The sequence below is a fragment of the Paroedura picta genome, chromosome 6, assembly GCF_049243985.1.
Source record: "Paroedura picta isolate Pp20150507F chromosome 6, Ppicta_v3.0, whole genome shotgun sequence".
Lineage (NCBI taxonomy): Eukaryota > Metazoa > Chordata > Lepidosauria > Squamata > Gekkonidae > Paroedura > Paroedura picta.
The window spans coordinates 3332127-3345349 of record NC_135374.1 but is presented as its reverse complement, the minus strand read 5'-3'; the positions used below and the strand labels follow the sequence as shown (position 1 = coordinate 3345349).

At 51.5% G+C, this 13223-nt stretch overlaps 1 protein-coding gene across 1 annotated transcript; it reads right to left on the bottom strand.

The window, feature by feature from the left end:
- Nucleotides 1-3170: 3170 nt before the first annotated feature.
- UCP3 (uncoupling protein 3) lies at nucleotides 3171-12501 on the bottom strand. Its single transcript, XM_077344200.1, has 7 exons — nucleotides 12271-12501; nucleotides 10451-10661; nucleotides 8611-8808; nucleotides 8126-8227; nucleotides 7061-7241; nucleotides 4693-5087; nucleotides 3171-3298 (listed from the first exon to the last, which is right to left on the bottom strand). Exons 1-6 carry the CDS (start codon nucleotides 12394-12396, stop codon nucleotides 4973-4975), a joined length of 933 nt encoding a protein of 310 aa, XP_077200315.1. The 5' UTR covers nucleotides 12397-12501; the 3' UTR covers nucleotides 3171-3298; nucleotides 4693-4972.
- Nucleotides 12502-13223: the final 722 nt, after the last annotated feature.

Here is a 13223-nt window from a genome sequence, read left to right as displayed (position 1 = left end):
TGTCATGGGACAAGCCTAAAGCTAGTTATAACTGTTGTGGGTTCAGCCATCTTTCAGATATTCCTTATACTGAATCAAAATTTTGGTCCGTCCATTAAAGGAAGGCAGCTCCCCTCTTTGCTAATGGTTAAGGATTACACCGTTTATGATGGCAAAACGTAGAATCCTAGAGTTGGAAGGGACCTCCTGGGTCATCTAGACCAACCCCCTGCACTGTGCAGGACACTCCCAATCCTATAGCTCATCCACTGTCACCTGCCACCCCCTTGAGCCTTCCCAGAATCAGCCTCTGTTTAGAAATCTCCAAAGAGGGAGAACCCACCACCTCCCGAGGAAGCCTGTTCCACTGAGGAACCACTCAGACTGTCAGGAACTTCTTCCGGAGGTTGAGACGGAATTTTTTTTTTTGCATTAATGTCATCCCATGGGTTCTGGTCCCTCCCTCCGGGGCAAGAGAGGACATTATTGGGTTCAAAATGCTGTTCAAAACTTGATAGAGTCACTGCACTGTTATGTTAAATGCAACAAGCCTAAAGCTCTGTCCCCTGCAATGTACCAGCATCACAACGAACTGTGAGTGACAAACTTTTGTTGGAAACCACCCTGAGCTGCGAGGGAAGGCAGCACAGAAATGTCACAGAACAAAAGTCAGTCTCTCAGCCCGGCAGCAGCTCTCCAGGGTCTCAAGCTGAAGTCTTTGGTATCACTGATGATCCAATCCTTTCAGTGCCTTAATGCAGGGGTAGTCAACCTGTGGTCCTCCAGATGTTCATGGACTACAAATCCCATGAGCCCCTGCCAGCAAATGCTGGCAGGGGCTCATGGGAATTGTAGTGCATGAACATCTGGAGGACCACAGGTTGACTACCCCTGCCTTAATGGACGCCGCTATTTTCTGCATGCCACTGAGCCAGGCCCCTTTCCACAGCCCTCTGGGGTCTCTGGTGGGCGTCTTTCACATCAACTTTTAAACTGGCAATGCTAGAGACTGAACCTTCTGCATGCCAAGCAGATGCTTAACCGCTGAATCAGTGAAGTCTTTCCCATCACCTATTGATTGATTTCTTAAATAGGGATTGCCAAGAAATTAAACCTGGGACTTTCTGCATCCCTGGCTCCTCCCCATGACTCTCAAGCACACCTGCTGCCTAGTCCTTTCAAGCTGAATAGGCTGCCTCAGGAGGTGGGGAGCTCCCCCTCACTGGCAGTCTTCAAGCAAAGGTTGGATACACACTTTTCTTGGATGCTTTAGGATGCTGTGGGCTGATCCTGCGTTGAGCAGGGGGTTGGACTAGATGGCCTGTATGGCCCCTTCCAACTCTATGATTCTAAGATGTCAGGGATTGAACCTGGGACCACCTGCATGCCAAGCAGAGGCTCTGCTACTGAGCAACAGTGCCTTCCTTGTTATCTCCTGTTGAATCAGACCTCTGATGCCCTGTCCCTTTAACAGAGGCCTAAATGTGTGGGAGTGCACAGGTGAGGCTATTCAGGGCATGGAGGTCAGTGGCTTCACCTGGGAATTAGCTTGACATTAAGCTTCTGTTAAAGAGACAGGACACTTATTCTCCAGGCCTTTGATGACCCCCCTAAGCCCCCCTGTCTTCACAACAGAACAGACTTCTGGATGGGCCAAAGCGATGGAATGGCCCTCAGCAACATTGAGATGCTCCTGATCTGAGCAAAGCTTGGCTTGTTGTCGGACGTGGGAAATCACCAGTCCAAAATGGCTGCCCCAGGAGGCAGAGCCAGCCACAAAATGGCTGCCCCAGGAGGTAGAGCCAGCCACAAGATGGCTGCCCCGGGAGGTAGAGCCGGCCACAAAATGGCTGCCCCGGGTGGCAGAGCCAGCCACAAAATGGCTGCCTTGGGAGGCAGAGCCAGTCACAAAATGGCTGCCCCAGGAAGTCAAGCCAGCCACAAAATGGCTGCTCTAGCAGGCAGAGTCAGCGACAAAATGGCTGCCATAGGTTACCTTTAGTCATACCAAGATCGTGCTGAAGGGGCAGCTCCTCCTGAAGCCCCCTTTGACAAAGTCCTCAGTCTCTGTTCATATTTTGTGTTGTGTGTTTAAGAAACTTGGTTCTTGTTTCCTCTGCACAGAAACCATCTTGTGCTTGTGGACCAACCTAGAGTTAAGGGAAAATCCCTCAAGGGGTGTAGGGTGGAGGCTAACGTTGGCTTGCCAACTTCCAGATGGTGGCTGGAGATCTCCTGCTATGACAGCTGATCTCCTGGTGACAGAGGTCAGTTCCCCTGGAGGAAATGCCCACTTGGCAAGGTGGAATCTCAAGCATTATACACATTGCAGAAGAAGAAGAAAAGTTGTTTTTTTTACCCTGCTTTTCACTGCCCGAAGGAGTTTCAAAGCAGTTTACAGTTGCTTTTCCTTCCGTTCCCCACAATAGACACCCACAATTGAGAGAGCTCTGAGAGAACTTATCTGTGAGAACATCTCTAACAGGACTGTGACTAGCCCAAGGTTACCCAGCTAGCTGCGTGTAGTGGAGCAGGCAATCAAACCTGGCTACCCGGATTAGAAGCTGCCGCTCTTAACCACAACACCATGCTGGTTCTACGCATGGACTCTATGGCAGGGGTAGTCAACCTGTGGTCCTCCAGATGTTCATGGACTACAACTCCCATGATCCCCTGCCAGCAAACACTGGCAGGGGCTCATTGGAATTGTAGTCCATGAACATCTGGAGGGCCACAGGCTGACTACCCCTGCTGTATGGCATTCCCAACCCTGTTCTCAATCCACACACACACACACACACCCCCAAGTGTTCAGGTATTTGCCAACCAGGAGTTGGCAACCCAAAGGTAACCCCACCCTGCACCATCCAGGAAATTCCTCACAGCCATATATTTTTAATTTTCTTTCGCTTTAATTCTGCATTGTGTAGGGCAGGGGTAGTCAAACTGCAGCCCTCCAGATGTCCATGGACTACAATTCCCATGAGCCCCTGCCAGCGTTTGCTGGCAGGGGCTCATGGGAATTGTAGTCCATGGACATCTGGAGGGCTGCAGTTTGAATACCCCTGGTGTAGGGGGTGGGGGAGAAGAATGAGTCAAAGTGTGACTGTGTCTAAATTCAGGGAACTGGACATGGACCTCAAAGAGACATTCTGCAAAATAGAAAAACTTTATTGTTTTTAAAAAAAATCTACAAAAATGGGATGCGTGAGAACATTTGCTTAGCTTGTCTCCCTCCCCCACGAAGACAGAAGGGCCCGCTTCCTCTTTCCGAAGCCAGCAGGGCTTCCGAGGCAGGGCTCAGCACAGGCACGCAGCTCTGGGGAGAGGAGAAAGACAATTGGGTTAGGCTTACCCCAGAGGGGCCCCAGCAAGCATGGGAATTGTTGTCCGTGGACACCTGGAGAGCCACAGTTTGGCCACCATGCTCTGGCTGCTCTTCCTGTCCTTGGTTTTGCATGCAGCCACCACCCTGCTTTTTAGTAGCACCCGTTAATATGGAATCACAGAATCAGTGAGTTGGGAGGGACCTTCAGGATCATCTAGTCCACCCCCCTGCACAGTGCAGGACACTCACTGCTACCTGCCCACCCTCAGTGACACCAACTTCATGCCCCAGTGATCCCCCTGCCAAAAATCTCCAGAATCCAACCTGGCCTGGAGGAAAATCGCCTACCATCCCATAGTGGAGATCAGCAATTCCCTGGGCATGCAAGGAAGGGCCACAAGAGACAAACCTGGTACATCTTGCCCCAATTCACAACCTCCCTAAGTTCATAAAATCATAACATCAGCATGTCTGTCAGATGACTCTAAAGGTAAAGGTAAAGGTATAGGTATCCCCTGTGCAAGCACCAGGTCATGTCTGACCCTTGGGGTGACGCCCTCTAGCGTTTTCATGGCAGACTCAATACGGGGTGGTTTGCCAGTGCCTTCCCCAGTCATCACCGTTTACCCCCCAGCAAGCTGGGTCCTCATTTTACCGACCTCGGAAGGATGGAAGGCTGAGTCGACCTTGAGCCGGCTGCTGGGATTGAACCCCCAGCCTCATGGGCAGAGCTTCAGACTGCATGTCTGCTGCCTTACCACCCTGCGCCACAAGAGGCTCTTAGATGGCTCTAGCCTCTGCTTAAAAACTTGCAAAGATTAATAATTATTAGTATACCTCTGTTTTGTAGGGAGACAGAAAGGAGGGAGGAAAGAGATGAATGAGGGGAGACATGACAGGGTAGAGAAAAGTGGCAACAGAAACTTTTTCTCAGCACTGGAAATTGAGGGTACTCCATGGAGCTGACGGGCAGTAGATTCAGGATAGACAAAAGGAAATACTACTTTATACTGAGAGTGATTAAAATTCACTGCTGGAAGATGGAGCGTGGGCCATGGAAATAAACAGCTTGAAAAGAAGATTAGGTAGATTCATGGAGGAAAGCTCTGTCAGTGGCCAATAAGGTTGAAAGGAGCCTCCACATTCAGAGGCACTAAGCCTCTGAATCCCAGAGCCAGGAGGCAACATCAGGGGAAGGCCTCGGCCTCTATGCTGTGTTGTTGTTGGCTCTCCAGAGGAACTGGCTGGCCACGCTGTGAGGCAGGATGCTGGACTGGATGCTGGACCCTCCCTGGTCTGACCCAGCAGGACAACTCTGATGCACTCATGAAACCACATCGTCCCTCACTAGGACAATACAAGAGCCACCCTTGAACGTGACTTACTGGTCAGCAGCCTCACATCCAAATCAGCTGGAGGAACCTTCTTCCAAGCGCAAGAGAAGTCTGCTCTGGTTGGCCTTCAGGGTGCTGCAGTTGGCATTAAAGCAATTGTCACAACTGATGTTTGCCACCCTTGGCAAAAGCGTCTCATGAAAGCTCAGGCTGGTGGACCGTTCCCACCCGAAGCCGCATCTTGCGTTTTCCTCGCAGCGTCCCTCTTGGGAAGTTCGTGGCATGACCCACCTCCACCTTCTCCGCTGAGGGGTGGCCACTGGTGGTGGTTTCAGAAAGGCGACTCCCAGGCCACCTGGGCCAGAACCATCAACCTCTTGAGCTGCTCAAAGGACACGAACATCACCACGTTCCAGGAGCCCAGGCGAAGGAAGGAGGGCATGAAGCTAGAGGGGAAACCAGAGAATCAGTGAAGGTTTCCTGAGAGGCCTCAGCGAGTTCCCTCCCCCTTCCCCCTTCCCCCTTCCCCGTATCCCCAAATCCAAAATCACACCAGTCTACAAAATGGCGCCCAGAAGATCCGTCCAACATCACTGGCGAAAAATGGGGATTTTCCCCACAGTACGTCAAGAGAGCCAGTTTGTTGTAATGGTTAGGAGTGCGGACTTCTAATTTGGCATGCCGGGTTCGATTCTGCAGTCCCCCACATGCAGCCAGCTGGGTGACCTTGAGCTAGTCACGGCACTGATAAAACTGTTATGACTGGGCAGTGATATCAGGGCTCTCTCAGCCTCACCCACCCCACAGGGTGTCTGTTGTGGGGAGAGGAAAGGGAAGGCATATGGAAGCAGCTTTGAGCCTCCTTCAGGTAGAGAAAAGCGTCACAGAAGAACCAACTCTTCTTCTTCTTCAGCAATATCAGGGCTCTCTCAGCCTCACCCACCCCACAGGGTGTCTGTTCTGGGGAGAGGAATGGGAAGGCGATTGTAAGCCGCTTTGAGACTCCTTCGGGTAGGGAAAAGCGGCATCTAAGAACCAACTCTTCTTCATCTGAAGCGCTATTTTGTCCGGCTTTGTACCAGATTGCAAACCCTGCCCTCATTCTAGGGTTCATCATCCCAAAATAGAACAAAATTCCACAGCCACAGAGTGAGAGACACAGTAGAAAATGACCAACACAACACAGAAAAAACTGTGTCTGAAAAAAGGACAATTTTAGGTAGTATCCTTTATTGTGACCACCGCTGATGAAAAGCAGTTTGGCAGAAACTATCATTTTGTGTAATAAAATCAGAGTCCAGTAGCACCTTTAAGACCCATAACGATTTTGTGGGTCTTAAAGCTGCCCCTGGACTCTGATTTTATTTTGCTACGTCACTGCAAGCAAAACAAAATTAGGAAAAAGGCAGCAAGTTTGTTTATTGCGTTTGAAATTCTTCTGTTCCAGACACAGTTTTTCTCTGTTGAATTGGTCACATTCTAGGGTTGCCAGCTCTGGATTGGGAAAGACCTGGAGACTTTGGGGGTGGAGCCAGGAGTGGGCAGGATTTGGGGTGGGGTGGAATCCTCAGTGGAGTCTAATCCTAGGGAGTCCCTCCTCCAAAGCTTTGGTTTCCTCCAGGGGAACTGATCTCTGCAGTCTGGAGAGGAGCTGGAATTCCAGGGGATCCCCAGGCCCCACCTGGAGGCTGGCATCCCTGACCCTCAGTGGGGTCCAAGGCCGCAGAGTCCCCCTCCCCAGCAGCCCTTTCCTCCAGGGGAACTGATCTCTGCAGTCTGGAGAGGAGCTGGAATTCCAGGGGATCCCCAGGCCCCACCTGGAGGCTGGCATCCCTGACCCTCAGTGGGGTCCAAGGCCACAGAGTCCCCCCTCCCAAGAAGCCCTTTTCTCCAGGGGAACTGATCTCTGCAGTCTGGAGATGAACTGGAATTCCAGGGGATCCCCAGGCCTCACCTGGAGGCTGGCATCCCTGACCCTCAGTGGGGTCCAAGGCCACAGAGTCCCCCCTCCCAAGAAGCCCTTTTCTCCAGGGGAACTGATCTCTGCAGTCTGGAGATGAACTGGAATTCCAGGGGATCCCCAGGCCTCACCTGGAGGCTGGCATCCCTACACTCACTCTAGCATACCCAAAGCCCCCTTTATTTTTGCATGTTTTGCAGTATAGTGTGAATGTAGTGGCTGGTGTTGTGGTCTAATCTGGCAAGCCACGTTTGATTACTCACTCCTCCTTCCCATGCAGCCAAGTGGGTGACCTCAGGCTAGTCGCAATTTTGTTAGAGCTGTCCTCTCAGAACAGTTCTCCCTCAGCCCCACCACAGCACAAGGATCTTCATGATGTGATTGAAGTTAAGCTGTGGCAGCCATTTTGCAGCTGGCTCCACCTCCAGGGGCAGCCATTTTGTGTGAGAGATTGCCTACCCTTTGTAAAACGAGGACGGGCCCTCCTTCAGCACCATGGTGAGCATACAGTTCAGGGCATTCCTATACTGCCCGGGCATTGAGTTCATATATCTTGTCTTGACAACGTCCACTGGAGACGCCACCACAGTGGCACAGAACCCAGCTCCAAAGGCGGCGATAAAATGACACGGGAAATTATCTGTGGGTGAAGAAGAAGAGAAGAGCTGGCTTTTTGGATCCCGTTTTTACCACCTGAAGGTATCTCAAAGTGGCTTACAATCTCCTTCCTTTCCCCACAACAGACACACTATAAGGTAGATGGGACAGAGAGAGCTCTGAGAGAACTGCTGTGTGAGAACAGCTCTAACAGGACTGTGACTAGCCCAAAGTAGCCCGGCAGGCTGCATGTGGAAGAGGAGCGGGGAATCAAACCCAGCTCTCCAGATTGGAGACCTCCACTCCTAATCACCACACCAAGCGCTCTCTCCAGTTACAATTAAAGGCATTTTTATACTGCCTGGAAGGAGCCCAGAGTTGTTACACAGAGGCAGTGGCAAAACACATAGAATCATAGAGTTGGAAGGGGCCACACAGGCCATCTAGTCCAACCCCCTGCTCAACGCAGGATCAGCCCTAAGCATCCTAAAGCACCCAAGAAAAGTGTGCATCCAACCTTTGCTTGAAGACTGCCAGATATACACCTCTGTATATCTTTTGCCTTGACCTGGATTGCCAAGCTAGCCTGATCTCACCAGATCTCAGAAGTTAAGCAGAGTCAAGCCCTGATTAGTACTTGGATGGGAGATCACCCAGGAAGTTCAAGTTTACTATGCAGAGCCAGGACATGGAACAGTGGAACAGGCTTCCTCGGGAGGTGGTGGGCTCTCCATCTTTGGAGATTTATAAATAGAGGCTGGAGAGGCTGATTCTGTGAAGGCTCAAGGGGGTGGCAGGTGACAGTGGGTGAGCGAGAGGGTTGGGAGTGTCCTGCCTAGTGCAGGGGGTTGGACTAGATGACCCAGGAGGTCCCTCCCAACTCTATGATTCCCCGAACATGGAGGATGAAGTGGGCGGGCTCCTCACCCGTCATGAGGTGATATTTCAGCAGCGTTTCCTTGATGAGGTCATAGGTCACCAGCTCCCCGCAGTTCACAATGGCATTACGGGTGATGTTGGGCATAGTTCCTACAAAGAGGCAACAGAAGAAGCAAAGCCTTAGTAGGGAGATCCCCGATCCCCTGACTGGATTCCGCAGACTGGCAAAGGATTGAAGAAAGAGATCCAGTGCAGGAAACTGGTCCCATTTTCAGAGTAACAGAAGGAGCCTTGTCTCCTTAGGGCCATACATTCCTAGGGGTCCCAGCCTCTCAGGGATCCTCCAGAATTACAGCTCACCTCCAGGCCACAGAGTTCATTTCCCCCGGAGAAAATGGCTGCTTGGGAGGGGGGACTCCATAGCATTATACTCCACTGATGTCCCGCCCCAAACCCTGCCCACTCCTGGCTCCACCCCTAAATTCTCCAGGTTTTTCCCAACCGAGATGGCAACCCCAGATGACCCAACGTACCTTTCCACAAGCCTTTGACCCCTTCCTCCCGAGCGATGGTTCGGTAGGCGTCCACGGTCCCGTTGTACTTTTTCGGTCCGCCAGCCACTGTGATGTGTGCTTGGAAGCGCACCTTGACCACATCCGTGGGCTGGGCGCATGTCACCGCCATGGCTCCCGTGGTGCAGCCAGCAAGCAGCCGCGTGAAGATGCTTGTATCTGAGAGAGACAGAGAGAAAGAGGGAGAGACCTCTTGGGGACCAGGGTCCAATTTCTGTTTACAGCATCGATCCCTTTTCTTCTCTTCTTTGGAGACTGAGGGCCAAGGGGGTGAAGTGTAAGTTGGCAGAGTTCAGATATACAAAGAAGGGCAAAGCACCAGCTGCTTAAAGAATAAAATAATTTTATCAAGTAAGAGAGGAGAGAGGTAGTCCTAACTGCCTTAGCTTTCTGGAGGGAAATAAGACTGGAAGGGTGTTCACAGGCATCTGACGGAGAGGCTGATTCTGTGAAGGTTCGAGGGGGTGGCAGGGGACAGTGGAGGAGCGAGAGGGTTGTGAGTGTCCTGCATAGTGCAGGGGGTTGGACTAGATGACCCAGGAGGTCCCTTCCAACTTTATGGTTCTGTGATTCTATGATTTATTGTATTGGCCATTTTATGTAGATGAGGGATGTGAGTGTCCTGCACAGTGCAGGGGGTTGGACTAGATGACCCAGAGGTCCCTTTCAACTCAAGAAGAAGAAGAAGAAGAAGAAGAAGAAGAAGAAGGAGAGTTGGTTCTTAGATGCCACTTTTCTCTACCCAAAGGAGTCGCCTTCCCTTTCCTCTCCCCACAACAGGCACCCTGTGAGGTGGGTGAGGCTGAGAGAGCCCTGATATCACTGCTCAGTCAGAACAGTTTTATCAGTGCTTTGACTAGCCCAAGGTCACCCAGTTGGCTGCATGTGGGGGAGGGCAGAATTGAACCGGCTCGCCAGATTAGAAGTCCGCACTCCTAACCACAACACAAAACTGGCTCTGTGAGTCTTTGATTTAAAGGCGCAGGAGGCCTCTAATTCGACCTGTTCTCCAGCAGCTGCACTGGTTGCCAATCAAGTTCTAGATCAGATTTAAGGTGTTGGTTTTAAGGCCTTGTGCCGTCTGGAGCCTGCCTACCTGAGGGACCACAACTCCCTATAATTATACGGTTGCAAAATGGAGCTCTTCCGCCAGGTATTTGGTTGAGGCCAAGAGTTGGACCTTTACCAGCTACATGGTCCCCCTGCCCGCCCCACACCTGCCGTCATATCCTCCCTTCAAAGAGACCATCTTCTCTAGAGAAAATGTAGCCTGAAGATCACTTGGAATTCTGGGAGAGTTCCGGGCCCTGCCTGGAGATTGGCAACCCTAAAGAAAGGTCCCATTTCAAATCTCTCCTTGACCAAAGTTTGCTGGATGGCCCTTGTTTTCTGGATCAGATGTGAGTAGGGTTACCTGTTCCAGGTTGGAAAATCTCTGGCTATTTGGGGGCGGAGTTTGAAGAGGGTGGGGCTTTGGAAGGGGAGGGCCCTCAGAAAGAAGTTGAGGAGGGGTCTAATTTTACCCAGAGGGGTGGCATATTTGTGGGTGATTCCAACCCCCCCACCCCCGGGCCCTGAACCCCTTAAGTTAAAGAGCAACTGGCCCAAGGTTACCTATTAAAAACCACATCCGAGCAAGGATTCGAACTCAGGTCTCCTCAGTCCCCTTCCAACCACCACACCACAGCGGCTGAATGTGGAGTTCAGCAATAGCTGCCTGCTGAGCCCTCTGAGAACAGCAGGTGTCCCACCCCCGCCCCCGGATCTGCTCTGAGGGGTCTGCTGGTGGGGCTGGGCTTACGTTCGGATCCCCTGGGGGTGTAGAACTGCTTCACGGAGTCGTAGAGTCCGATGCGGATGGAGGCGAAGCTCATCTGGCGCTGGAGCCCGGCCACCAGCCCGCTGTAGAGGCTCTTGGGCCCCTCCATCCTCACCATGGTGGCCATCGTGCCGAAGACGCCCTTGTATTTGACGTTCTTCGCCGTCTTGGAAGCTTTTGATTCTCCTTGAATCTTGAAAAGGAAATTGGACTTTGTCAGGCAAGTCTGCCCTCAGGGGCTCTGCCCCTGAGCCTCTCCAGGGATTCAGGCAGAGAAAGGTCTTTCCCATCCCCTCCCACCTGGTCCTTTAATCTGGAGAAGCCGGGGATTGAACCTGGGACCTTCGGCATGCCAAGCAGAGGCTCGGCCACTGGGTCTTTGGTCCCTGGCAAAGAGAGGACTGCTAATTCTGTTTACATTTTGCAGGGGGATCAGGCTTCAGTTCCTTGAAGCTTAACCTGAAGTGCTCTCTGTCTTCTGGCTAGCACAGCTGCCACCTGATTGGGCTTATAGTTAATGCTTCAGAACTTTTAGCACAATCCGGTTTTTCCTAAATTTTGGCAGCTCCTGTGGAGTTACCTCTACCTGCTTTGGCTCTGAATGGTACCTTTGCAGCCAGGTACAATATCAGGACTGTATTTAGCCTAAACTTTATCTTCACTTTTCCCCCTGATTTCTATCACTACTTCCCCTGATATCTTCCTGTAGTTTAAGCCCATAATTGCAGGTCGTCTCCTCTGCTGTTAACAGGAACCTTTCCCTGCCCTCCTCTGAGTGACCACCTTTCCGATCCTTCAAGAGAGCAACCCTGTCCCCTCTCAGCCTCCTCTTCTCCAGGCTGAACATTCCCAGGTCCATCCACCTTTCCTCACAGGGCTGGGTCCCCAGAACTAACAAGGACTAACAGCAACTCATAAAGAGTATCATCCCTGGTGTGCCTCAATATGCACAAGAATTAAAACATTTCTGTACTCAGCTTAGAATCATAGAATCTCAGAATAACAGAGTTGGAAGGGACCTCCTGGGTCATCTAGTCCAACCCCCTGCACTGTGCAGGACACTCACAACCCTCTCGCTCATCCCCTGTCACCTGCCGCCCCCTTGAGCCTTCTCAGAATCAGCCTTCTGTCAGAAGGCTATCCAGCCTCTGCTTAAAAATCTCCAAAGCTGGAGGATCCACCACCTCCCGAGGAAGCCTGTTCCACTGAGAAACCGCTCTGACTGTCAGCTTCATTTACGCAAAAATTCCAAATGGAACATTTTCATGAGAATTCCAGTAGGAGCTGAACAGAATGTGGTAGAAACTGTGATCAAGATAATTCTTCCTCCGAATCTATTATTATCCCAGCACCCAAGAGCTCATTGGGAAGGACAGTTCTTCAAGGTGCTCATTCTCAAAATTAAGTTTTGAAAAGTAATGCTCCAATTCTCGTGCATATTTAGGACCAGAGATGATACTCTTTCATGAAGACTGTCAGTCTTCAAGCAAAGGTTGGATACACACTTTTCTTGGATGCTTTAGGATGCTTTGGGCTGATCCTGCGTTGAGCAGGGGGGTTGGACTAGATGGCCTCTATGGCCCCTTCCAACTCTAGGATTCTATGAGTTCACGGTTGTGGTGATTATTATTTTTGACTCTGCTGTTTGTCTTTTTGGCAAGCAGGGTCCTGAAGATTCCTCACTCACACCCTGTTGCCTTTCAGGGTTTATCATCTTTTCCCCTCTACCGTTTGGCCCGTTCATTCCATGTCTCCCGCCTGGAGGTTGGCATCCCTGCTTACCACTGCTCTTCCAAACTCACCTGCAGCCTGACTTTCGCCGTGTCCAAGGGGAAGGTGCAAAGGTCAGCTATGCAGGCCGCCGTCCCGGCGCTGAGAAACTTGACGGTGGCGGACGGAGGGATGTCGGTGGGCTTCAGGCCCACCATCCTGCTCTGAGGTACGGAGGAGTTGGGGCACCTGAGAGGAAAGAGGAACTTCTGGGGATGCTACATCCAGGCAGCGGCTGCTGAGGGAGCAGAGAGCGTTGGGCGAGGGAAGAGGGAGAAAAAGACAAATATTTTTCACTAGAATGAACGTAAAAGAGGTTTACAATCACCTCCCTTTCCTCTCCCCACAACAGGCACCCTGTGAGGGAGGTGGGGCTGATAGAGCTCTGAGAGAACTGTGACAGGCCCAAGGTCAACCAGCCAGCTGCAGGTGAGGAATCCAGCCCCATACTCAAGAGTAGCGGAAGGAGGGTAGTTTTTTATACCCCTCTTTTCTCTACCCGAAGGAGTCTCAAAGCGGCTTCCAACTGCCTTCCCTTTCCTCTCCCCACAACAGACACCCTGTGAGGGAGGTGGAGCTGAGAATGCTCTGAGAGAATTGTTACTGGCCCAAGGTCCACGAGCAGGTTTCATGTGGCGGAGGAATGGGGAATCCAACCCCTGTACTCCCAATTAGATTTTTATACCCCTCTTTTCTCCACTCGAAGGAGTTTCAAAGCAGTTTGCAATCTCCTCTTCCCCTTCTCCCTACAAGAGGCACCCTGTGAGGGAAGTGTTGCTGAGAGAGCTCTGAGAGAACTGTGACTGGTGAGGCTGAGAAAGCCCCAAGAGAACTGTGTGAGGCCCAAGGTCACCCGGGGGCTACCCGCCTCTCCAGATTACTTCAGTTCAAGAATCTGATGAGATAGGGCTAGCCTGGGCCATCCAGCACAGGGCAAAAGACATTTTGAGGTGGCTTGCCATTCCTTGCCTCTGTATAACGATCA

Coding starts and splice junctions, on each gene's coding strand:
- UCP3 (XM_077344200.1), bottom strand. CDS start 12,396: ATGGTGGGCCTGAAGCCCACCGACATCCCTCCGTCCGCCACCGTCAAG. Junction 8,809..10,450: donor CACCCCCAGGGGATCCGAAC/GTAAGCCCAGCC, acceptor TGTCTCTCTCAG/ATACAAGCATCTTCACGCGG. Junction 5,088..7,060: donor CCGTCCTCGTTTTACAAAGG/GTAGGCAATCTC, acceptor TTTCCCCTCTAG/CTTCATGCCCTCCTTCCTTC.